The sequence below is a fragment of the Acromyrmex echinatior genome, chromosome 19 (genome assembly GCF_024713525.1).
Source record: "Acromyrmex echinatior isolate Ae372 chromosome 19, ASM2471352v2, whole genome shotgun sequence".
Classification (NCBI taxonomy): domain Eukaryota; kingdom Metazoa; phylum Arthropoda; class Insecta; order Hymenoptera; family Formicidae; genus Acromyrmex; species Acromyrmex echinatior.
The window spans coordinates 7,692,107-7,718,261 of NC_141870.1; the positions used below are offsets into that span (position 1 = coordinate 7,692,107).

The 26,155-nt window shown below is 37.2% G+C and overlaps 2 protein-coding genes across 2 annotated transcripts; one reads left to right on the forward strand and one right to left on the reverse strand.

The window, feature by feature from the left end:
- Positions 1-239: 239 nt before the first annotated feature.
- LOC147906722 (uncharacterized) lies at positions 240-16,400 on the forward strand. Its single transcript, XM_087415924.1, has 5 exons — positions 240-925; positions 1,505-3,350; positions 3,431-3,618; positions 10,806-11,051; positions 15,430-16,400. Exons 3-5 carry the CDS (start codon positions 3,573-3,575, stop codon positions 15,468-15,470), a joined length of 333 nt encoding a protein of 110 aa, XP_087272050.1. The 5' UTR covers positions 240-925; positions 1,505-3,350; positions 3,431-3,572; the 3' UTR covers positions 15,471-16,400.
- A 6,934-nt stretch (positions 16,401-23,334) lies between these two features.
- Positions 23,335-26,155, reverse strand: LOC147906723 (uncharacterized). Its single transcript, XM_087416251.1, has 4 exons — positions 25,940-26,155; positions 25,045-25,727; positions 24,107-24,994; positions 23,335-23,866 (listed from the first exon to the last, which is right to left on the reverse strand). The coding sequence occupies exons 1-4, from the start codon at positions 26,153-26,155 to the stop codon at positions 23,335-23,337; spliced, it is 2,319 nt and encodes a 772-aa protein (XP_087272377.1).

Here is a 26,155-nt window from a genome sequence, read left to right on the forward strand (position 1 = left end):
TTTTGCGTGAATAAATGATTAACGTATATGGGAAATCCAATTCTTCTTCAATTTACATTTAACATCGATTTGTTTTGAAACGCGATTGGGATATAGCGAGCGTTCGCCATTGCGTTCATCTTCACTTGATTCCCGTTTTCATTAGGAACCAAGTATTAATCTCGCTGATAGTGCAGCCATTGAATCGAGTTATTCTGCGCTCAGTTATAGCACGATCCGGCGAAACAATTCGCTTATCAGGAGACGGCAACTAGAGGGGATTGGTAGACCGTCGGTGCCTGTCCGCGTCGCGTCGCGTCACGACGAATCTATTCGGTTGTTACAGCTGTCGAAACTATGAAATTCAATGCGGCGAATTTGCATGCTAATCCGCGCGGCATAAACCCGGCATCCATGTACCTTGCATCCGGATGTGTCTAAGTTGTAATTCAATAAAGACGGCAGTGCCGCCGGTTGTAACGCTGTGACTCGATTAACTCGCTAACGATTTTAACAACGCACACACAATCAATCTCCGGGCGTGTGGGCGTGTGCGTATTTGTGTTCGTGTGCGTGTGCGTGCATCCCATCCCCTTGTGAGCGTGACGAAAATTTTCAGCCAGGAATGTTAGGCACTTGGAAACTATGCTGGAAATTGTTTCACTGCTGCAGCATCCGCCGCTCGGATGAGCGGATAAAATCTCCTTGTCTAATGGCTTCGAAGAACAACGAGCGTTTTCAGCGCTATAAAATGTGAACGTAACGATCCGTGATGTTAGAGCGATGATTTACGCACGGGCACTGTTGTCACAACTTGTACCGTCGCAAAATCCATATCATCGCGATGAATAGTTTTCGATAATGTCGACTAATAATTGAGCTATTTAAAAACACCGTACAATATCTTAACAGCGTAACTCGAAGTGCAAAACTTTACTCGCAGAGTGTATATTAAATAATTTATATAATTTTGATCATATCGTGCAGTTATATTTTATGTATCCAAATGAAACATATATTTATTCATCTTTTTACTTGTATAGCAAGCATTCCACAAACACCCATAATGCTATTAAAAAAAAGACTCAAGAATTTGCAATTAAAATTTATTATATATATATATATATATATATATATATATATATCAGCAATTTAAATTTATCTATATTAATTTGCGGAAGATTGCTAGAGTGTACTGCACGCAAAAAATCAAAATCTTTAATTAGAAGCTTAGAAATCTTAATACAAATTTCGGAATTGCAGTTACAATTATTGAATTATATAATTCTCGAAATCGTATAAAAAAACTACGCTTAAATATATGTATCTATCGCTCTGTCAATTAAAAAATTTCCATATCGATATTAATTTTTAATATTTGCTTCATTTTTTTATTGTTTGCTTGTAGTACATTCTAGCAATCTAATTGATATGGATAAATTAATTAATAACAAATTTTAATTGCAAATTCGTGAATCTTTCCTTCAATGTCAAACATTGACATTTGCGAAATACTCGTATATAGGTGATATAGAAGCAAATAAATGGATAAATATATTTCATTCGCACACGTAAATTCATATATAATTGCATGATATTATTAAAGTCATATGCTACAAGTGAAGTTTGCACTCCCGTGTGGTTTTGGAATGCTTGATCGATAGCCGCGTCGACGTCCAAGTCGAATTTCTCACGCCGCGAATCGCGCGCTCGTCGGCGTTCGTAGGTATATATATTCTGGAAACGAGGCAACGATTGCGATGATTCATCTATCACGCCAAGCTCGTATTATAACTCGTACGGTACGATAAAGCTCATCCCGGTAGTCCGCCTTATGGCATACCGACAGAATTCCATTTAACGTTAAAGGTTTGGCGGAGGGAAAACATTGCCGTGGCGCGCGCGGAGAAGCGAGATAGTCTGAGTTATGCTTTCCACCACGGCAACGGGAGGTCGAGCGATAAGCAATTGTAAGAATTATAATAGCGGTTAATAAATAAATTTAGATAACGCTCAATACTTCGACTCATGTACTCGCGATGTATTCGAGAAGGGTCCATTGACTATCTCCGAGAAATGAATGTCTAGCGTATTTTTCCTTTTGCGAAGCTGTATTCAGGATCTAATAAATGAATTTGTGCACTGCGATATTTTACCACCGCGTGGTTGACGTATCACGAAATATAAGTTTTCTGCAAATTAATTCTGCATGCGAGATATTTTTTTTAAATATGTACGCCGTACTAATTACTTTTAATTTAAGAGCACGCTCCTTGCATTACACAACCGATAAGAGGCTATAAATTATATAAATATCTTATTGTTATTTAAACTTGGACCGTATAATAAAATTATATTTTTAACTATTACAAACTTAAATATCGATAAAAGCAGAAAAAGACGTTGGACCTGTTTTCGTATGCTCTGCCCAAAATTAGGAAACCTGATTTAAATGCAAACGTTTAATTCTTATCTTCTAGGTAATTGCAGGAAACGTTTAAGAAAGATTTAATAGTTACTCTAATATATAACTTCGTTAAGATTCTCGTTGTTTTTGCGTCATCAGCGTTTCGAAGTTTCGGAATGATTTACCAAGCTAAATTATTTCGGATTTTTATCACGGGATATAAAGTCTCCGCGAGGACGACGTTTGCTCATGTACGAGGATCAGCTTGGTATCAACCTCACGCAACTTGCTCCAGGAAATTTGAGATAGGATGACAGTAAAACGGCAATGAAATGTCTTTGAAATAAAAGCCAGGGAATACGCGTTTGGTGGCGGTTTACGAGTGAACGCGAGCGTATCGGAGACGCGTTCCCGTCACTGGCGACCTCGTCGTCCATCCAATGTAATTTCCGAAGGCTTCGATCTTCGATTTTTCCAGCGAGAGTAACTGCGTGAGAATTGACTCTGCGCTGTTCGCCTTTTGTACACACATACCGAGCATAGCACCAGCGAATAATTTCAATCGCGTGTCTATTAAGGATAGTGTTAATCAAGCGAAAGAGAGAATGTTTCGCGAGATGGAAAAGTTCTGTTGAAACCATCTCTTGTGATACCAAAAAGTGATTTTCTTCTGTGGTCTTATACTATTTGCGACAAGGAAACTTTCGAATGATTGGTTTGTTTATATTTTAAGCAACATTTCGTTTTATAATCGATCTCGATTACGACTACACATATAAATATTATAGAATATACGAACTTAACCTAGGTTAAGAAAGTAGTGGTACAGTGGTCGAACAGTAGTGGTACACAATATAAGAAATGTATACAAAGGTTTTTAGGTACGACGGTCTACCTGTCGGCGAAGTTGCTGATTTGAAGTAATCCGTATTTGCCAGTCGTTTTGAAAAGACGAATCATTCAGGTATTGCACGTGAACTAATCTGATTCAAAAATTTTGTATATATATATATATATATATATATATATATATATCTTCTTCAGAATTATTAAATATTGGTTACATATCCAACAGTAAACGAAGTGCCTTATAAAACTGTCTTCTAAAAAGAATTCAAATACAATCATATTCTGTATGCAGTAATCTTTATTTAATGATATAAACATTTGAGGATATAAACTTTTAATGATGGAAAAAAAAATAAAAAATTGGGCACAAAAATACAAGACAGGTAAATATAATAAAATTTACATATTTATTCCAAATATATATACATATAAATGCTTAAGGCATGCGCGAAAATTCGGAAATCTTGTTATAAAATATTTTTTCGTTTCTTTTTCAATTTTTTTCTTCTACTGAATTAAAAAAATAAGACTAAATGTATTTACTTGGCATTGCATAATATGTAATTGTGCGAGAGCGAACCAGAGCGAGAGCGCTGATCGTGAAATTTTTAAAGTGATGCGGCGTTTGTCTTACTGTCTTTCTCGCTAGTTTAAATCCGGCTCGAAGGACCAGAAAATGTGCGAGAGCGCACCGCGCGGACAGATTCGAGTGAGAAAACGGCACAAGGTTGATATGATGCACGACAGTGAAGAGAACTCCGTTTCATTTAATTTAACAAAAGAATTTATTTAATGTATTCAGTTACAAAGTCAAAAGATATAATTAATTAAAGATCAGATTAACAGAATATTAAATGCGGTCACCTTTTCCAAATTGAGCTAGGAATCGCGGTGATGGAAAATCTCGGCGATTTTCCTCGAAGCTTCTCGAAAGATTCGGTTATAGCGATTTCACTAAACGGTTAGCACGGCGATTTTACGAAGCGCGACTATGACTCTAAGAACTCTAAGAACCTTTTGGAAGTAAGTAGGAGGACGGCGAGATCGAAGCATTTATTGCTTTCGGCCTGAGCTTTCCCTTTTGGGAAAAATCCAATAAAAATTTGCCACAATCGTAATTATTACGTGGCATTAGGTGTACAAAATTGATTGGCGCTTTGGATTCTTTTCTAGCGACGTTCAACGTAACAGTCATGCGCGACAGAAAATCCGTGCGTGGGATTGGTGACAGCGCGTGACGTATTCGTCGGAGCGCGGCGCTCGCGTGCGCGAATTGAATCGTTCTAGAACTTTCGATTGTCCGTTGCCGGTAACGACAACTTGTTTGCGTGTAACGAATTGTTTTTAAAAAGAACAAAGAACGACGAATTTGATGATTTTAACGAGGATTAAAAATCATGTTTGAGATGAAATCACGAGCTCAATTTGTGCATGCGTTCAATGACAATTAATGTCGATCGACTGAAAGAATTCTTGCTTTTCTTTCGAATTACCGATCTCGAACATCCCGCCCGCCTCGTCATCTCCGTGACGATATGTGTATGAGGTTACGTATAGAGATTACAAAAACTGTAAACGCGAAAACATAACAAGCGATACAATACAATGAATTCGTGGAAGAACTTGAACCGTAAACGAGAGTTATATGACAAATAACATTGAAAGAATGATTCACGAAAATACGCGCGATCACTTCACGCTCTTCTTTACATTTGTCGCATTAGCGTGCAAGATAAACGCGTTAGCCTCTTCTGGCAATAAAACTAATTTGACCAAAGGACGAGTTAATTCAGATGAGGCGGTTTTGACTGTGACCACCCGCACTACGCCGTCGTCTCCAGGATGTAGCTGCGTGACTCGCACCAAAGGCCACTTATTTGGCGGCGAGAGTTCGGAGCGAATGATGCATAGCGATCCAAGGCGTGGTGGCAAAGCATCCTTGGTCCATTTCGGTCTGGTAGCCAGAGTATTTAAGTACTCGCGTGACGAGGAGGCTCGGAGCATCTCACGAAGTTGCCGGTCGGCGCCCGAAAAATTGGTGCCGCAATCGGAGTAGATGTCCGTGCACAGTCCTCGGCGAGATGTAAATCGACGGAGAGCAGTCTGAAAGGCGTTGGTGGTGTCAGCTGAAACAGCCTCGAGAGGAACGGCCTTGGAGCTAAAACAGATAAAGACAGCGATGAACGCCCTGTGAGCGCTGTGCCCACGCCCTTTGCTCGTCCTGATGAAGATAGGCTCGACGTAGTCGCTGCCCACGTGAGGAAATGGTCGTGCGGGAGTCACTCTTCCTGGAGGAAGGTTTCCCATCTTTGGTTGCGGAGTGGCAGCCCTCCACCGTGTGCATGTCACGCACTGATGCAGCCATCGCTTGACCACTGCTTGGACTTGTGGAATCCAGCGGGAGACGTGACCTCGAATTCCGTGGAGCGTGACCTTGGATTCGGACCACAAGATCACTGGCGTTGCAACTAGTTTTAGCACAGAGCGCGTGTGCACGAGTACACTTGACAGTACGGTGGCGGCGCAGAGTTCAAGTCGCGGGAGAGAAACAGGTTTGATCGGCGCGACCTTGCTTTTGGCTGTCAACAATAGAGTCTTCGTTTGGTGGTTTGCGGTGATGCGGAGATACTTCACAGCGGCGTAACCTCTTTCGGATGCGTCTGCGAAGTCACACTGGTGCCTTGGTGGAAGCGATCCCGGAGGGGCCCCCACAAAAAATGTGCGAGAGCGAACCAGAGCGAGAGCGCTGATCGTGAAATTTTTAAAGTGATGCGGCGTTTGTCTTACTGTCTTTCTCGCTAGTTTAAATCCGGCTCGAAGGACCAGAAAATGTGCGAGAGCGCACCGCGCGGAAAGAGGTTCGAGAAAACGGCACAAGGTTGATATGATGCACGACAGTGAAGAGAACTCCGTTTCATTTAATTTAACAAAAGAATTTCTTTAATGTATTCAGTTACAAAGTCAAAAGATATAATTAATTAAAGATCAAATTAACAGAATATTAAATGCGGTCACCTTTTCCAAATTGAGCTTGGAATCGCGGTGATGGAAAATCTCGGCGATTTTCCTCGAAGCTTCTCGAAAGATTCGGTTATAGCGATTTCACTAAACGGTTAGCACGGCGATTTTACGAAGCGCGACTATGACTCTAAGAACTCTAAGAACTTTTTGGAAGTAAGTAGGAGGACGGCGAGATCGAAGCATTTATTGCTTTCGGCCTGAGCTTTCCCTTTTGGGAAAAATCCAATAAAAATTTGCCACAATCGTAATTATTACGTGGCATTAGGTGTACAAAATTGATTGGCGCTTTGGATTCTTTTCTAGCGACGTTCAACGTAACAGTCATGCGCGACAGAAAATCCGTGCGTGGGATTGGTGACAGCGCGTGACGTATTCGTCGGAGCGCGGCGCTCGCGTGCGCGAATTGAATCGTTCTAGAACTTTCGATTGTCCGTTGCCGGTAACGACAACTTGTTTGCGTGTAACGAATTGTTTTTAAAAAGAACAAAGAACGACGAATTTGATGATTTTAACGAGGATTAAAAATCATGTTTGAGATGAAATCACGAGCTCAATTTGTGCATGCGTTCAATGACAATTAATGTCGATCGACTGAAAGAATTCTTGCTTTTCTTTCGAATTACCGATCTCGAACATCCCGCCCGCCTCGTCATCTCCGTGACGATATGTGTATGAGGTTACGTATAGAGATTACAAAAACTGTAAACGCGAAAACATAACAAGCGATACAATACAATGAATTCGTGGAAGAACTTGAACCGTAAACGAGAGTTATATGACAAATAACATTGAAAGAATGATTCACGAAAATACGCGCGATCACTTCACGCTCTTCTTTACATTTGTCGCATTAGCGTGCAAGATAAACGCGTTAGCCTCTTCTGGCAATAAAACTAATTTGACCAAAGGACGAATTAATTCAGATGAGACGGTTTTGATTGTGATCACTCGCACTACGCTGTCGTCCCCAGGATGTAGTTGCGTGATCCGTGCCAGTGGCCACTTATTTGGCGGCGAGAGCTCGGAGCGAATGATGCATAGCGATCCAAGGCGTGGTGGCAAAGCATCCTTGGTCCATTTCGGTCTGGTAGCCAGAGTATTTAAGTACTCGCGTGACGAGGAGGCTCGGAGCATCTCACGAAGTTGCCGGTCGGCGCCCGAAAAATTGGTGCCGCACTCGGAGTAGATGTCCGTGCACAGTCCTCGGCGAGATGTAAATCGACGGAGAGCAGTCTGAAAGGCGTTGGTGGTGTCAGCTGAAACAGCCTCGAGAGGAACGGCCTTGGAGCTAAAACAGATAAAGACAGCGATGAACGCCCTGTGAGCGCTGTGCCCACGCCCTTTGCTCGTCCTGATGAAGATAGGCTCGACGTAGTCGCTGCCCACGTGAGGAAATGGTCGTGCGGGAGTCACTCTTCCTGGAGGAAGGTTTCCCATCTTTGGTTGCGGAGTGGCAGCCCTCCACCGTGTGCATGTCACGCACTGATGCAGCCATCGCTTGACCACTGCTTGGACTTGTGGAATCCAGCGGGAGACGTGACCTCGAATCCAGTGGAGCGTGATCTTGGAATCGGACCACAAGATCACTGGCGTTGCAACTAGTTTTAGCACAGAGCGCGTGTGCACGAGTACACTTGACAGTACGGTGGCGGCGCAGAGTTCAAGTCGCGGGAGAGAAACAGGTTTGATCGGCGCGACCTTGCTTTTGGCTGTCAACAATAGAGTCTTCGTTTGGTGGTTTGCGGTGATGCGGAGATACTTCACAGCGGCGTAACCTCTTTCGGATGCGTCTGCGAAGTCGTGCAATTCGAATTGAGAGCTCGTGTCGCCGGTGCCGAGCCAGCGGCCGACTCTGAGCTTCTCAAGCAGTGGAAGTTCTTCCCAGAGCCGCTTCCACTTTCCAGCGATGGTTGACGGCAATGGTGTGTCCCACTCTAGCTGCTGCAGCCAGGCCGACTGCATGAGAATTTTTGCTTGAATGGTCACTGGAGCCAGCCATCCGAGCGGGTCGAAGAATCGAGCGGTCTCTGACAGCAGACTTCTTCTGGTGAACGCGACGACGGTGCGAGGAGGAACAGAGAAGGCGAGTTCGTCCCTGGTTGGATACCAGCGCAATCCCAGCGTTGAGTAGTTCTCTAGTTCCCACGACCTCGAGTCTCTGGTGAGACTGTACTCGGACGGAATGTCGCGAAGAAGCTCCTGGCAGTTGGCGGCCCACTTTCGGAGAGAGAACCCGCCCGCCGTGCAGAGGTTGCGGAGCTCTTCTTCGAGAGCGATAGCGTCCTTTTCATGCGCTCCGGTTGCGACATCGTCGACGCAGCAGTCGTGTCGTAACGGATCTGCGCCTCGAGGGAAACGTGGTCCATCGTCATCGGCGAGTTGACCATCGGCGTGATCGGCGGTTGAGCGGTGTACAAGGTCGGCTGACTCATGATCTGAGATGCACTGAAGCGAGTGGCGCTGTGCTGAGTTGGTTACTTGGTCGCAACCTCCCGATAGGATCCAGCCGAGCTGTGTCTTTTGAGCGATAGGCGCTTGGGGGCCTCCCTTGCGGAGACCACCCTGGAGAATGATTGCGCATACCTCCGCTCCAAAAGGTAGCTCAATCGAGTCGTTCGCTGCGTAGTCCGGATCAACCAATTGGAGCCCCTTTAGATGTGGCCCCTCCATTCTGATCCTGGCGTGAGAGCCGTGGTAAAGCGAAAGACGTGGCGGAATAAAGGCTCCGACTTTGAAGTCGGTCCCTGTGGTTAACGAGGTCACCTTGAGAGTCATCTTTCCCCTGCTGGGCCCGGAGCTTTTGCCGTTGATGCCGATGACTTCGATTGCGGATCGAGAGCGTGGCAAGCGTAGGCGCTGGACCAGAGCCTCGGATTTTAATGAGGTTTCCGAATCTTGGTCGATGAGCCCGCGTGTGGTATGCTGATTGCCGTGACGATCAGCGACGGAAACTCGCGCCGTTGCGAGCAAGGTAGCCTTGTGGTCGTCGTCGCGGCGCACCGCCGACAGTGAGCTGACCTCGTGAGGTTTCGATGAAACGTACGCGTCGTGTAACATTGAGTGATGACGAGACTGGCACGTAGCACACGTCCTCGTCGACTGGCACTTCGCGAATTTATGAGAGCCGAGACAGTTGAAGCACAGCTTGTGAGTTTTGGCGACGGCCTTGCGGTCGGCCGCGGATTTTTTCTTGAATTCTTCACACATCATCACGTGGTGCTTACCCTTGCATAGGACGCATTGGAAAGACTCGGTGTGTTTCTTGACGTGATGCGACTTGGCGGATCGCGACGGGTTGTCGGAGACCTTGAGCGATTTTGGTTTGGCGGCTTTGAGAGTTAGCGTTCTCCTTGTGATAAAGTCCAGCAACGTGTCATGGTTTGGCAAGTCCGTTGAATTGCTCACAAACGATCGGAATTTTAAGCGCGGCAGCGCCGACTTGGTAGAACAATCGGTTCCCGGTTCACTTGGAGGAGTTGTACTCGAATTTTCAGCTTTGAGCTTTGCCAGCGCTCTCGCTCTGGTTCGCTCTCGCACATTTTTTGGTCCTTCGAGCCGGATTTTCGCCGGCATCCGCAGTGTGAGGCACCAGCGGTATGTAATTATGTCCTAAATATTATCGTATCAAATCACACACACATTTTTTGTAAAAATAAGTACTAACTTATCTGCAATATATACTTTAATTAATTAAGTTTATTTGAAATATATTAAGTCATATTATTATTTTTCTTAAAGCGATTGTTATTGTAAATGTAAATATGATATTTCATTATAAAAAATAAATTATGTTATATATCGTTATAAATATATATATCTGTATTTTATCAGTTTTAACATATAATATAGATCTTAAAAATATGTATTGCATATTTTTTGTATATATAAATTACTGAGTTTTTTAAAAACAATATCTTTCTATACATAACAGCAAAGACAATTTTAATCGTCCAAGTATATGTATATGTATTTATAATTTATTTTTATGTAAAGTGAGCAAAGATTACATATTATTTATTAACTTTTCTAAGATCTTACGAATTTATTTAAAAATGACAACTAGGTATAACATAAAATTAGAAAATCAATGAAAATTATAAATGTGAAATCTATATAATAAACTTTATCTAACGTACCATTTAGTACTACATTTAACTATATTTTATATATATTATCATAATTCATATACTTTTTATATTACAAAGAAAAAGAAAAATTAAAAATTTAATCCACTTTGCAGTATATTCATAAAATTGAGTATAAAATATTTTTTTCATAATACTGTTAATCAGTAATAAATTGTCAATTTTTATAAAAATTATTAAACATGGTATAGATATGTGTAATAAATATATTAAATACATTAAACGATATTTTTTTATTTACAATTTTGATAGCATCTTTATTATAAATTTTATAGTCACTATGTGCATTTTATAATCACTATATGCATGGGTTTTAACATTAATAAAAAAATTTCAAAATTTTTCAATTTATAAAAATAATTATTAAGAGTATCAATTGTTTACAAACTCAATAAATATTACAGAGCCCATACAAAACGAGAATAGATCATTGACGAAGCACGTACTTCATCATAGTCGAACAAAGTGCTGGATAAAAATGATTAATTTTGTATGGAGTATTACAAATTTTTGGAATATATGCAACTTTATGGATACTTTGACATCTAGTAACGTTAAAGAAGAGTCTTACAAGATTGATATGTGCATTAATAGAGAAACAAATAAACTATACTTTTTTATTCGTAATACCAATCTTAAAGAACAAATAAGTATTCACAGATATAATATTTATATCCAAGGTACTGAGGGAGCAGTTTTATGCACAGACTGGAAAAGATTTTATTTTAATACTGATCCGTTATACGAAGTATGTCTCCAAACCCTTCGACTAAACGAGACAAAATACTTGCCTAATAACACACTTTCGGTACATTTTTCGTTTGAATCATACGAAAATATAGTACATGTTAATATGTATGAAAATGTAATAGATGAATTAGAAGCGAATGATTTTGTTTTCGATGAATCCAATTCAATTGTTACATTTTTAATAGAAGGAGAGCGTCTTCAAGTAAATAAATCATTAGCATGTGCGATCAGCCCTGTCTTTAATGAAATGTTAAAAAAACGTAATGCTGAAGGGGAAGTAGATAACGAAATAGAAATTAATGATATAGCATTCGATGTTTTTCAAATTATAATACATTATATAAAAAAAAAAGGTATTATGAAATTCGATTTTGGTGCACCTAATGATAACATAAACAAATTTTTGCTTGCCCTTCTTGCAGGAGCTCAAAGATTTGAAATAAATGGTCTTAAAGTAAAATGTGAAAAACATTTAATAGAATTCATAACAAAAGAGAATGCTATAACATATTTAGATATTGCAATTAATAACAATGCATTATATTTAGCGAATTATGTAAAAAGATTCATCAAACTGCACTTAGATGACTTTCGATTCACATTACAAAATTCTTAGAAAAAATTCAAATTAGTCCTAAGATACTTTATAATATTCATGAACAAGAATTATCCGAAGAAAGTGCATTCTACATTAAATATAATGGTGACTGATTGCAATATCCATAGAAAATTGAATTAAATCTTAATTATAAATTAAATTTTTGATATAAGATTAACTATCCGGTAAAGAAAGTTTCTGTAATCAAATATAAACGTGTACATATAATTATATATAAAATATATCCGCAGAGATATATGTGTTTCTCCTTTCTTATATATTCTCTTTTATACATATATGAGTATAAAAAATAACTTTTAAAAAGGATCAAAAAATCATTAGAAAAATAATTTTTTGTTGTTTTTCTAAAAATTAAGAATAAAGTTTGTGTGAATAAAATTGTCTATAAAAAATTGCTTAAACGTAACTATGGACATGTCTATAATGAGGCGGAAAAAAATTTTTACAAAAAAGTACAGAAAAAACTACATAGATTGGGGGACAAAACTACAAGATCTTAGAAATTCTTTTTCGTAGATGTATATAGTAGGAGGATGTAGAGTGGCGTTATTTGAGGGAAGATTGAGGATTTCTTAGTTTTTCAAACAAACGATGCTACTCCACGTCTCATTACGAATATCTATGAAAAATTAAGAATGTGAAAAATCTTGTCTCAATCTATGTAATTTTTCGTAAAAATTTTTCCGTCAGGATAAGTGTATAAATTTTTATATGTATTTATACGTAGAATATTATACATGACGTAATAACAATTTTATTTTTATAAATATGCACAATGAAAAAGTTATTTTACTGATTATCTTTCATAATTGTCCTTAATATTCTTTCCATATATAAGAGCAGAGATTATAAAGAAAAAAAAACATATATATTATATATTATATATATATATATATATATATATATATAAAATATATATATATAAGTATATTTTACTTAAAAATAATCACTTATTTTCATATATAATTATATATAATTATTTCTTACCAATTCCATAATAATTTAATGATCCTAATATAACAGTTATTTTAATTAGTTATATTAGGTGTAGTAAAAAGAAATCCATTATTTTTCCAATAGATGGCTTTAGTAATCACGCGTAGACGAGATACAGATTACTAAAATTACACCTAATATTACTCATGTAAATTTGACTTGGCAAATATGTGTATCTATCACATTTTTATATTAGCACAAATGAAATCTTTATTATACATATATGTATGAAACAATCAAACAAAAAATATTAAGTATTACTTAATACACATATTCATGCCTTTAAAAATGCAATATTTTTGTGTGGAAGAAATTTCCTTAATCTATAATTTAATGTCTTAATCTTAATCAATAATATTCGTACTGTAGTAATATTATTTTATGTATCAAAATTTTATGTATCAAAAAATAATTTCTAATAGTGCTTTATTTTAGAAACATTTTAAAGAGAATAAAATTGTAAAAAAAGTTTCCCTATACAGATGACTATATTATTTTATATTACAACCACTATATATTTATAAAAAATGTCAATAATTTTATTGTAAAGGAAACATTTTACGAACATTTGACAAATCCTAACAAAATTGATGCCTTCTACATAGAATTCAAATTGAGTTGAATTCAAATCTGAGTCGTTTTCTCGCTTTTTCCTTCCATGAAGATGAATTATATTCTTTAATGCTAGTTAAATAAATGTTACAAAATTCAACTGCATTCTGTAACAGGGTATGCGCGCGCGTGTGCGTGTGTAATATATAATTATGTTTTTAAATATTATGATATCAAATCACATATTATTTAAATCGCAAAAATAAATTTTCCCTTATGTATTTTAATTATTATAATTAACTTTGCTCATAACACATTAAGTCATATTGTCATTTTTTAAAAGCGCTTCTTATTATAAATGTAAATGTGATATTTCATTACGTTTCAAAAAAATAAGTGATAATTATGTTATTATATGTCGTTATAAATTATGTTATTATATGTCGTTATAACTATAAATTGTGCGAGAGCGAATCAAAGCGAGAGAACTGACGTGAAATTTTAGAGTGATGCGGCGTTTGTCTAACTGTCTTTCTCGCTAGTTCAAATCCGGCTCGAAGGACCAGAAAATGTGCGAGAATGCACCGCGCGGAAAGATTCGAGTGAGAGAACGGCACAAGGTTGATATGATGCACGACAGTAAAGAGAACTCCGTTTCTTTGTAATTCAACAAAAGAATTTTTTTTAATATGCACAGTTACAAAGTCAAAAAATATAATTAATTAAATATTAGATTAACAGAATATTAAATGCGGTCACCTTTTCCAAATGATATTTTGGAATCGCGGTAATGGAAAATCTCGGCGATTTTCTCGGCACTTCTCGAAAGATTCGTGTTATAGCGGATTCACTAAGCGGTTAGCACGGCGATTTTACGAAGCGAGATTATGACTCTAAGAACTCTAAGAACTTTTAGACTCTCAGAACTACAGACTCTAAGAACTTTTTAGACTCTAAGAAGGAGGCCGGCGAGATCGAAGCATTTATTGCTTTCGGCCTGAGCTTTCTTCTTGGGAAAAATCCAATAAAATTTTGCCACAATTGTAATTATTACGTGGCATTAGGTGTATAAAATTGATTGGCGCTTTGGATTCTTTTCTGAACGACGTTCAACGTAACAGTCATGCGCGACAGAAAATCCGTGCGTGGGATTGGTGACAGCGCGTGACGTATTCGTCGGAACGCGGCGCTCGCGTGCGCGAATTGAATCGTTCTAGAACTTTCGATTATCCGTTGCCGGTAACGACAACTTGTTTGCGTGTAACGACTTGTTTTTAAAAAGAACAAAGAACGCCAAATCGCTGCTTTTTATCGAGGATTTAGATCATGCTCGAGATGAAATCACGAGCTCACTTTATGCGTGCGTTCAATGACAATTACTGTCGGTCGCCTGAAAGAATTCTTGCTTTTCTTTCGAATTACCGATCTCAAACATAAATGTTTATATGTATTTCGTCAGTTTTAACATATAATGTTGATCATAAAAATATACATTGTGTATCTTTTTTGTATATATATATATATAAATCACTGTACAACCTTGTTTCTTCAAAAACAATAATATTTTTTTATGCATAAAGGGCAAAGATTGTTAAAAAGATTATTTTAACTATTTTCGTCCAAATATATACATTTGTAATTGATACGAAGTAAGCAAAGTTTATACATATTTAATTAACTTTTATATGATTTTACTAATTTATTTAAACAATAATAATTATAATATGACATTTAAAAATAAAGAAAATTATACACTTAAAATTTATTTTATAATAAATTTGATCTATATAATGTACAATGTCATTTAATAATGCATTTTTCATATTACCATAATTTATATAATACTTTCTCTATTACATAAAATAAAAAGAAAATATTCAACCCAGTATATTTAATTAGAAAAAAACAAACTATACTTTTTTATTCATGATATCAAATCGAATTACAAAAAAAGGACTTTACAAATGTAATGTTTATGTACAAATTGAAGAATCCTCCCTTAAATACGGATTGGAAAATTTTCCTATCTTTTTCAGTCTGTGTTTAAAGCTGGTCCCTCAGCAGTGTGTTCATAAACATTATATCTGTAGAGCCTTTCTTTGGTTTTACAGATACCACTGAGATGACCGCAGATGGAACTATATTTCCTTAATGTGAAAATATAGTTTATGTAGATGAGATTGGATCCGGATCTACAGATCGCGAGTCAATTGCACTGAACGACAAGTCACTCGAGGCCCAGACATTCGTATTACATATAAAATATATCCGTATAGGTATATGTTTCCCCTCTCTTATATGTTCTTTGTCCGTATATACAGAAAATAATAAAAAAAAGAATAAAAAAATCATTGAAAGAAGACTTTTTATTGTTTTTCTAAAAATTAAGAATAAAGATTGTAGAAATAAAATTGTCTATAAAAAATTACCTATACGTAATTATGAACATACAAATAATAATACATAAAATTTTATATGGACTTATATATAGAATATTATATATCACGCAATAGCAATTTTACTTTTTATAGACAAATACAATAGAAAAGTTACTTTACTCATTATCTTTCATAATTTTTTTTAATATTGTTTTCATATATATGGACAAAGATTATGTAAGAAAAAAAATATGGACATTTGAGAGAGAGAGATATATAATTACATATTTTTATATATAGTTATATACAGATATTATTTCTTACTCTCACTTCTCTTAGATATTCCGCATTAGTTTAATAATTCTAATATGACAATTGTTTTAATTACATTACGCGTATAGATTTAACTTGGCAAATACTGTATGGATATGTCACAGCCTTACATTACATTAACACAAATGGAATTTTTATTATACATATGTGTATAAAGCAACCAAACAAAAAATATTAAAAATACTGCTTAAAATACATATTTATATATGCAATACTTATATACGATATTTGGAAGAAACTTCCTTAATATTAATGTTTTAATCTTAATTTGTAATATTGTAATAATATTTTATGTATCAAAAACAATTTCTAATATTGTTTTATTTTAGTAACATTTTAGTGAATAAAATTATTTCTCTATTATACAAGTATCTGTATTACTTAATATTATAACCATTGTATATGTAAAAATGTTAATAATTTCAATTATTTCAATTTCATTTCTAATTGATGTGCAGAGAGTGCAGAGATGAATATATCGAGCGTTGATGTTAAGTGCACGATGATTTGACTATTATCAAATCGCCAATGGATAGTGTCCATGTGATTTTGTGATTCTCTTCTATACTTATTAGATAGATTCTACAAAGATGTATAATTATTCATCTTTGTCTCATGTCTAATCCATATGATAGCATCGCGGGATTGTGGAAGTTGTCTGTAGAATTTGAGCTAATTCGCGGTTATGACCGCTCTCAAATTTTTTTCTGGTGTATAAAACTTTTCATCATGAACTCATATATCAGTTGTGCATGTTCAATTAAACACCAGCCAATTACAACGTTAAAAAAAAAATAAATAAAAAACTCTCTAGAGATGCAAAAATCACTGTGATTGGCACACACAGAAAAATACACAAGTAATAATTACTTATTTCAAGTATTTCAAAAGTTCATATATCCGCAAATCTATCAGAAGTTTATCAGAAGCATTAAATTTATTCAAAATATATTCTGAATTTTAGTAAGTTTAATATTTCAATCAAGTTTATTCAATTAAAACAAATTCGATTTTCTTATGAAAAGTTCGTTTCTTCGATCAATTTTATAATATTTTTCAAAAGAAAATAAATTCTTCTTTTAAATACATAATAATGAGTTCTTCTAAAATTTTATAATAAGTATATTTTAGATTATTATCAAGAAAATATTCTTTGTTAAAGATAAAACTTAAAAGAAAGAAAATAAATTGAATAATCACTTTTAGCAATAAATTGATATTTTTCTGTATGCAGTGGACAATTCCAATATTGTGTAAGTAAACCGCTCTGTCTATCATGTGATATACGCCATCTAATATATTGTGCTCCTTTTGTGAGATATAAGTATAAAAAAAAAACAATCTGCTGTGTGTACATTATTAATATTTCATAAGCGGAATTATTCATATAAGTTAATGCTTGATTTGTATCAATTATTAATATGTATAAAAATATGTAGGCATTGTATGTGCGGTCAATTTGAAGAAATGAAAATTGGATTAAGTTAAAAGTCATTTCAAATTTTACTCTGTTCATTCTGTAAGAATGTTAAAGTAAAGATCATTATATTTTTACTTTTGTAAGGGTTGGGAAAAATTGCTTGCTTTTTCCAGTGTATGAGAAGAAGAGATCGGCAATAGGATATTTTGTACAATGAGTGCAAGTTTTAGAAAATGTCTAAATAATTTTATTGTAAAAGAATTATTATAATATTAAAATAGACACTTCCTATGGCAGTGTTGCAAAATTTACTATCAGTACAGAGAATCTAGCGTAAACTAACAACATAAACTTTGTTTGTTAAAAATTGTTTGAACTGATCATTAATTGTGAAATACAGTCTAAATATACTCCATTGATTTAATTTATTCAATGTGATTGCAATTATTTTCCAAGCGATATTTTATTTTATGACCATATCGATTATAAGGACATATTGACTGCGTTCAGCAGAGAAAATTAATCAGTTAGCGCTTAGTGATTTTTAATATAATTGGTTCTTGTCTTTAGTTCTTCGTTGGATCTAAGTGTAGGAACCAATCATATTAAAGAATCACTTCACGCTAACTGATTAGTTTTCTTTGCTAAACGCAGCTATTCATATACAATATATAGAATCTAAACTAAGAAAGTCAAATGGTAATAATACACAATATAAGAAATGTATACAAAGACTTTTAAGTATGATGGTGATTTGGTGAGTCTGCCAATTTAAAGTAGTTTAAATTTAACATTCGTTCTGAAAACATAAAGACATTGATATCGATATCGTGTTGTATTATATTGCACATAAATTTCATCGTAAACTAATGATAACTGATACAAATTTCTTGTATATCTCGTCTTCGTTAGAAAAGTTATTAACTATTTAGTTATCATAAATCGAATATATAGGTTATTATAAATCAAAACAAATCCTTAAAAAATTGGTGCTTTCAGAAAAAAAATTCAAATTCAATTGTAGTTTGTAACATCCATTTGACCGATGAGGACATAATTTTCCGTTTTTAGTATGGGACGAAAAAACAAAAAAAAGACTGGGGTACAGGAATCTAATCATACAGGTAAGATATAGTAAGTAAAATTTGCATATTTACTCCAAATAAATGCTTTAAGCATTTGCGAAAATTCTATATGGAAGTCTAGTTATGAAATATTTCATTGTTTGAATTTTTTTCTTTTACTCAATTAAAAAATAAGATTAAAAATGTATTTACTTGGCAATGTGTAATATGTAATTATGTTCTAAACATTAGCATGCCAAATCACTTATTCTTTGAAAAATAAATTCTAATCTGCACTATATTTTAATTAGTTATAATTAATATAAAATTATAATTAATATATTATATATATAATTATAATTACTATAGAATTATAATTAATATAATTAATAAAATAAAATTTTATTAAATTATATAGTTACTTCTTTATAGCGATTTTTATATTGTAAGTGTAAATATAATATTTCATTATTGTTCCAAAAATAAATAATAATTATATTATATATCATGATGAATACACATGTACGAGGGCGGTCCGATAAGTACTTAGCCTCAACGCCCGATGGAGCCACTATCGCAAGAGAAATTTACTAACGTGTAGTACATTCTCGTAGACGGCTACTGTCAAAATTTCAGCCGAATCGGACTCGTAGTTTTGTTTTGACCGCGTGTGGAAGCGGGCGTGTCCGCGGATTTTAGAAAAATGGAAAAAGAACAATATCGGTCGGTGATTCGACAAATTGGTCGAATTGGGCTACGAGCTGCTGCCCCATCCACCGTATTCTCCAGATTTGGCCCCGTGCGACTTCTTTTTGTTTCCAAACTTGAAAAAGTCACTCGCCGGGCAGAAATTTCAGTCGAACGAGGAGGTCATCGCTGCCACGGAGGCCTACTTTGCAGACCTCGAGAAAACGTACTTTTTAGGGTTAAAGAAGTTGGAGCATCGCTGGGTCAAGTGTATTGAGCTAAAAGGAGACTATGTTGAGAAATAAATCGCCACTTTTCGTTTTTCTTTTGTAGGCTAAGTTATCGGACCGCCCTCGTATCTCTGTATTTTGTCAATTTCAATACATAATATTGACCATAAAAATATATATTGCATACTTTTTGTATATGTAATAACTGTACATTGCATTTTTTCAAAAATAATAACTTCTTTTATATAATACATTAACGGCTACAATTATTTTAAGTCTTCCAAATATATGCATTTGTAATTAATTTCAAGTAAGCAAAGATTAAATCATGTTTCACATTATTCATTAACTTTTCTATTATTTTAAGAATTTATTAAAAAAAAAATTTTAAACATTCGAAAATTAAAGGAAATTATAAACGTAGAACTTATTTTATTAAACTTCATACATATATATATATATATATATATATATATTACATACATAATGTATCATTTAAAATATGCATTTTTAATATTATCATAATTTATATACAATATATTTTCTGTATTGCAAAAAATATAAAAAAATTTATTATATTATAACTTATGTAGTACATTTACAAATTAAACATAAATATTCTTTTCAAAAGTGTTAAGTATTAATTAATGTTTTGTTAAATAATGTTTTTTTATTTACAACTTTGATTGTATTTTTAATAATACGTAAATTCTAAAGTTAGAAAGAGTTATTACAATATGTGCATAAATTTTAGCATATTGATAAAAATTTTTAGAATATTTCAATCATATTGTAAGAATAATTATTAAGTCTATTGTTCACACATGTAGTACACACTTCAGAGGCGCCACAGAACATAAGGATGAATTATTATCGAAGTACGATCTTCAGCTTTGTCGAACAAAGTGTCTTACAAGAAAGACTAATTTTCAATGGACAATCGAAAATTTTTGGAATATATGCGACTTCATGGACACTTTAATATCTAGTGAGATTGAAGGGGAGTTTTACAAGATTAATATGTTCATTAATAGAGAAAACGATAAACTATGTTTTTTTATTAATAGTACCATACCTGATCCTCAAAAACACATAAGTATTCACAGATATAAAGTTTATATCCAAGTTTATATCCATATATTGAGGGAGCAATTTTATATAAAGATTGGAAAAGATTTTATTTCAATGCTGATCCGTTATATGAAGTATGTCTCGAAACTCTTTTCCTAAACAAGACAATATATTTACCTAACAACACACTTTCGATACATTTTATTTTTGAAATACTCGAATCTGTGTACCATATCAATGTGTATGAAAATATATTAGATATAGAAAACTTTACACCTAAATATAAATAATTTTGCTTCCGATAATTCAATCATTACATTTGTAATAGAAGGACATCGTTTTCGTGTAAATAAATCATTAGCATGTGCGGCCAGCCCTGTCTTTAATGAAATGTTAAAAAATTGTAATGAAGAAGAAGGGCAAGCAAAAGGGGAAATAGAAATAAGTGACGTAACATATGATATTTTCGACATTATAGTATTTTATATAAACGGTAGGAATGTTTTTCAATTAAAATTTGATGTAAATAATGATACCATAAGTCAAACAAATATCTTGATTCATCTTCTTGCAGCATCTCATACATATCGTGTAAATAATCTTAAAGTAATATGTGAAAAACGTTTAATAGCGTATATAACAAAAGATAATGTTTTATCATATTTAGATATTGCAATTATGTACAATGCAGTGTATTGGAAGAATTATACAAAAAAATTCATCAAAATACATATAGATGACATGAAACGCACCACACAATTAATAGACTATATTAAAATTAATCCTACAATATTAGCTGATATCCATGAATCGGAATTGTCTGTCGAATATGCTTTTTGCATTAAATATAACGATGTTTGATTGCAATATCCATAGAAAATTAAACTAATTAAACTAAATTTTAACTATAAATTAAATTTTTGCTGTAAGAACTACCCAGTAAAAGAAGTTGTATGATCAGATAAATATATGTAGTTGTATATAGAATATATATATATATATTCGTATATATATTTCCTTTCTCTTATATGATTTTTCGTATGTAGAAAATAATAAGAAAAGAAATAAAAAAATTATTAAAAAATAATTTTTTATTGTTTTCCTAAAAATGAATAAATTTTGTAGGAATGAGATAAAAACAGCCTATATGTAATCATGTACATATAACTACATATCAAGTTTTATATGTATTAATACATATACATATAACAATATATCAAGTTTTATATGTATTAATACATAGAATATTATATATAACGTAATAGAAATTTTATTTTTTATTACAAAAAACATGGAAAATTATTTTACCAATTCATCTTTAATAATTCTCATTGTTTTTTCCATATATATATATGAACAAAGAAAAAGGAAATGTATATATGAAAATACATTATATATAATTACATATATTTACATATGATTATTATGATATAATCATTTCTTATCAGGTATTCTGCATTAATTTAATAATACTAATTTGTGCGAGAATGCACCGCACGGAAAGGTTCGAGTGAGAGAACGGTACACGGTTGATATGATACACGACAGTAAAGAGAACTTCGTTTCCTTTCAATTTAACAAAAGAATTTTCTTTAATATGATCAGTTACAGAATCAAAAAATATAATTAATTAAATATTAGATTAACAAAATATCAAATGCGGTCACCTTTTCCAAAATTGTATTTGGAATCGCGGTGATGGAAAATCTCGGCGATTTTCTCGGCACTTTTGAAAAGATTCGTTTTATAGCGGCTTTCACTAAGCGGTTGGCACGGCGGTTTTACGAAGCGATATAGTAGCGAGACTATAACTCTAAGAACTCGAAGAACTCTAAGAAGTCTAAGAATTCTAAGCGGTGTAAACGGTTTAAGCGGTGTAAACTATCTAAGCAATCTGCCCGGGAGGAACGGTGAGATCGAAGCATTTATTGCTTTCGGTCTGGGCTTTCTTCTTGGGAGAAATCCAATTAAATTTTGCCACAATCGTAATTATCACGTGGCATTGATTGTACAAAATTGATTGGCGCTTTCGATTCTTTTCTAGCGACTTTCAACGTAACAGTCATACGCGACAGAAAATCCGTACGCGGGATTGGTGACAGCGCGTGACGTATTCGTCGGAGCGCGGCGCTCGCGTGCGCGAATTGAATTGTTCTAGAACTTTCGATGGTCCGTTGCCGGTGCCTGTTTGCGTGAACCGAATTGTTTTGAAAAGACTAAAGAACAATGAATCCCTGACTTTGACGAGGCTTAATGTCAGGCTCGAGATGAAATCACGAGCTCGCCTTGTGCGTGCGTTCAATAACAATTACTGTCGGTCGACCGAAAGAATTCTTACCTTTTTTTTTCGAATTACCTCAAACATTCCCGCCCGCCTCGTCATCTCCGTGACGATATATGTATAAGATTACGCATAGAGATTACAATAAAAAAACAGTAAACGCGTAAATAAAACAAGCGTGTTATCTGATAAATGACATTGAAGAAATGATTCACGAAAGTACACGCGATCAATTCAAGCTCTCCTTTACATTTGATGCATTTGCGTGCGAGATAAACGCGGTAGCATCTTCTGGCAATAGAACTAATTTGACTAGAGGACGAATTAATTCGGATGAGACGGTTTTGACTGTGATCACTCGCACTACGCCGTCGTCCCCAGGATGTAGCTGCGTGATCCGTGTCAGTGGCCACTTATTTGGCGGTGAGAGCTCGGAACGAAGGATGCATAGCGATCCAAGCGTGGTGGCAAAGCGTCCTTGGTCCATTTCGGTCTGGTAGCCAGAGTGTGTAAGTATTCGCATGACCATCTCTGCCAGAAGTGGTCTCGCATTCACTGAATAAGTTGCCACCTGGAAAGCAAATTCTCCTTCTCGTCCGACAAGGACGGTTCAGGAATGGCCAGCAGTGGTGCCCCGATGAGCAGGTGACCTGGTGTCAGAGCCGTGAGGTCGTCGGAGTCGTCTGAGAGGGCATTCATGGGCCGGGAGTTCAAGCATGCCTCCACTTGTGCGAGCAGGGTGCTCATTTCCTCGAAGGTGAGCCTGGTTTCGCCGATGGTTCGGCGCAGGTGATACTTAGCCGATTTCACGGCCGCCTCCCAGAGTCCACCAAAATGAGGTGCCGAAGGGGGATTGAAATGCCAATGGATCCCCTCCGATGTAGCTACGTGTGCCATCTTTCGTCCTTCGGCCGAGGAGGCTCGGAGCATCTCTCGAAGTTGCCGGTCGGCGCCCAAAAAATTGGTGCCGCAATCAGAGTAGATGTCCGTGCACAGTCCTCGGCGAGATGTGAATCGACGGAGAGCAGCCAGGAAGGCGTCGGTGGAGTAAGCTGAAACAGTCTCAAGGTGAACGGCCTTGGAGCTAAAACAAACAAAAACTGCGATGAATGGCTTTGTGAGCGCTGTGCCCACGCCCTTTGCTCGTCCTGATGAAAATAGGCCCGGCGTAGTCGATGCCCACGTGAAGAAATGGGCGTGCAGGAGTCACTCTCCCTGGAGGAAGGTTCCCCATTTTTGGTTGCGGAGTGGCAGCCCTCCACCGAGTGCACGTCACGCATTGATGCAGCCATCGCTTGACCACCGACCTTGTGGAATCCAGAACCGGAGGCGAAGCAATCCCAGGGTCATCTGAACTCCTCCGTGGAGAGTACGGCGATGGTAGGCTTCCACCAGCAGGCGAGTGAGCCATGACTTTGGAGGCACGATGATCGGATGTCGCTCGTCGAACGACAGCGCGGCGTGCTTGAGGCGTCCTCTAACTCGCAGAACTCCGTGTTCGTCCATGTACGGGCTGAGGATTCGCAGATGGCTGGATCTGGCAAGGTCGCGTTTGTTTTCGAGAGCTGCCCTCTCCTCTTGATAATGCCGTGACTGCACTATGCATATCCACTGGAGGAGCGCCGCGTCGAGTTCGGCTGGGAGAAGCGCCGACCCGTTGTGCTGAGCGTCCACAGAACCGACCGAGCGACCGCGGTGACGCCAACGCAAGCACCAGGAAGTCACTCTGAGCAGCCGGTGAAGCGACGAGAATCTGCGGAGCTCCTCCGGCTCGCGGCTGCTCCCGATGACTGTCGCGAATGCTGCGGCCCGCCGCTCTGGTACGTCCTTGATGGGCTCCAGGTTGACGCTTGGCCATTGCGTCGGATTCCCGCACAACCAGGCGGGGCCCGTCCACCACAAGGAATGGCTGAGGAGCTCGCGTGGTGTTAGTCCCCGGGAGGCACAGTCGGCAGGGTTGTCCTTGCCCGGGACGTGACGCCATTGAGCCTCTGGAAGCTGCTGCTGGATTCGTGACACTCTGTTGGCCACGTAAGTTTTCCACCTCGAATCCAGTGGAGCGTGACCTTGGAGTCTGACCACAGGATCACTGGCGTTGTCGCTAGGTTTAGCACAGAGCGCGTGTGCACGAGTACGCGTGAAAGCAAGGCGGCGGCGCAGAGTTCGAGTCGCGGGAGAGAAACGAGCTTGATCGGCGCGACCTTGCTTTTGGCTGTCAACAATAGAGTCTTCGTTTGGTTGTTTGCGGTTATACGGAGGTACACCACGGCGGCGTAACCTCTTTCGGACGCGTCTGCGAAGCCGTGCAGTTCGAGTTGAGAGCTCGTGTCGCCGGTGCCGAGCCAGCGGCCGACTCTGAGCTTCTCAAGCAGTGGAAGTTCTTCCCAGAGCCGCTTCCACTTTCCAGCGATGGTTGACGGCAATGGTGTGTCCCACTCTAGCTGCTGCAGCCAGGCCGACTGTATAAGAATTTTAGCTTGAATGGTCACTGGAGCCAGCCATCCGAGCGGGTCGAAGAGTCGAGCGGTCTCCGACAGCAGGCTTCTCTTGGTGAACGCGACGACGGTGCGAGGAGGAACTGAGAAGGCGAATTCGTCCTTGGTTAGATACCAGCGCAATCCCAGCGTTGAGTGATTCTCTTGTTCCCACGACCGCGAGTCTCTGGTGAGGCAGTACTCAGACGGAATGTCGCAAAGCAGCTCCTGGCAGTTGGCGGCCCACTTTCGCAGAGAGAACCCCCCCGCCATGCAGAGGTCGTTGCGGAGCTCGACTTGGAGCGCGATAGCGTCGTCTTTATAATGCGCTCCGGTTACGACATCGTCGACGTAGCAGTCGTGTCGTAAAGCATTCGCGCCGCGAGGGAAACGCGGTCCGTCGTCATCGGCGAGTTGACGCAGCGTGCGAATGGCGAGAAATGGCGCGCAAGCGAGACCGTAAGTAACGGTCTTCAACGTAAACTCGCGTATAGGTTCATCGATGCTGTGGCGCCAAAGTATGCATTGATGCCGATGATCGTCGGGGTGCACAAGAATTTGCCGATACATTTTCTCAATGTCGGCCACTAGCGCGTACCGATGCCACCGCCACCGCAGAAGTACGTTCGCGAGGGATGGCAGCAGGTTAGCCCCCACTAGCAGATGAGTGTTAAGTGACTCACCTGACCTTGTACGCTGCGATCCTCTTTGAAGACGACCCTCAGCTTAGTCGTGGTGCTGGATTCACGAAGGACGCCGTGATGCGGAAGGTAGCACCGATCTTCGCTGGAATTCGGAGGTTCTGGCGCCAATTCCATGTGACCTTGGTCCTCGTAGTCCTTCAGGAAGGCTCGGTAGAGATCGCCGAATCGTGCGTCTCTTTCACAGCGTCGCTCCAT

What these genes read in the sequence shown, in the direction of transcription:
- LOC147906722 (XM_087415924.1), top strand. Translation starts at nt 3,573, where the DNA reads ATGATGGAAAAAAAAATAAAAAATTGGGCACAAAAATACAAGACAG. An exon ending in GGCACAAAAATACAAGACAG is followed by an intron (nt 3,619 to 10,805) that starts GTAAATATAATA and finishes TAAATATTACAG; the next exon opens with AGCCCATACAAAACGAGAAT. An exon ending in CAATCTTAAAGAACAAATAA is followed by an intron (nt 11,052 to 15,429) that starts GTATTCACAGAT and finishes TTGGTTTTACAG; the next exon opens with ATACCACTGAGATGACCGCA.
- LOC147906723 (XM_087416251.1), bottom strand. Translation starts at nt 26,155, where the DNA reads ATGGAGCGACGCTGTGAAAGAGACGCACGATTCGGCGATCTCTACCGA. An exon ending in AGAGGTTACGCCGCCGTGGT is followed by an intron (nt 24,995 to 25,044) that starts GTACCTCCGTAT and finishes TATTGTTGACAG; the next exon opens with CCAAAAGCAAGGTCGCGCCG. An exon ending in CTGGGATTGCTTCGCCTCCG is followed by an intron (nt 23,867 to 24,106) that starts GTTCTGGATTCC and finishes TGTTTGTTTTAG; the next exon opens with CTCCAAGGCCGTTCACCTTG.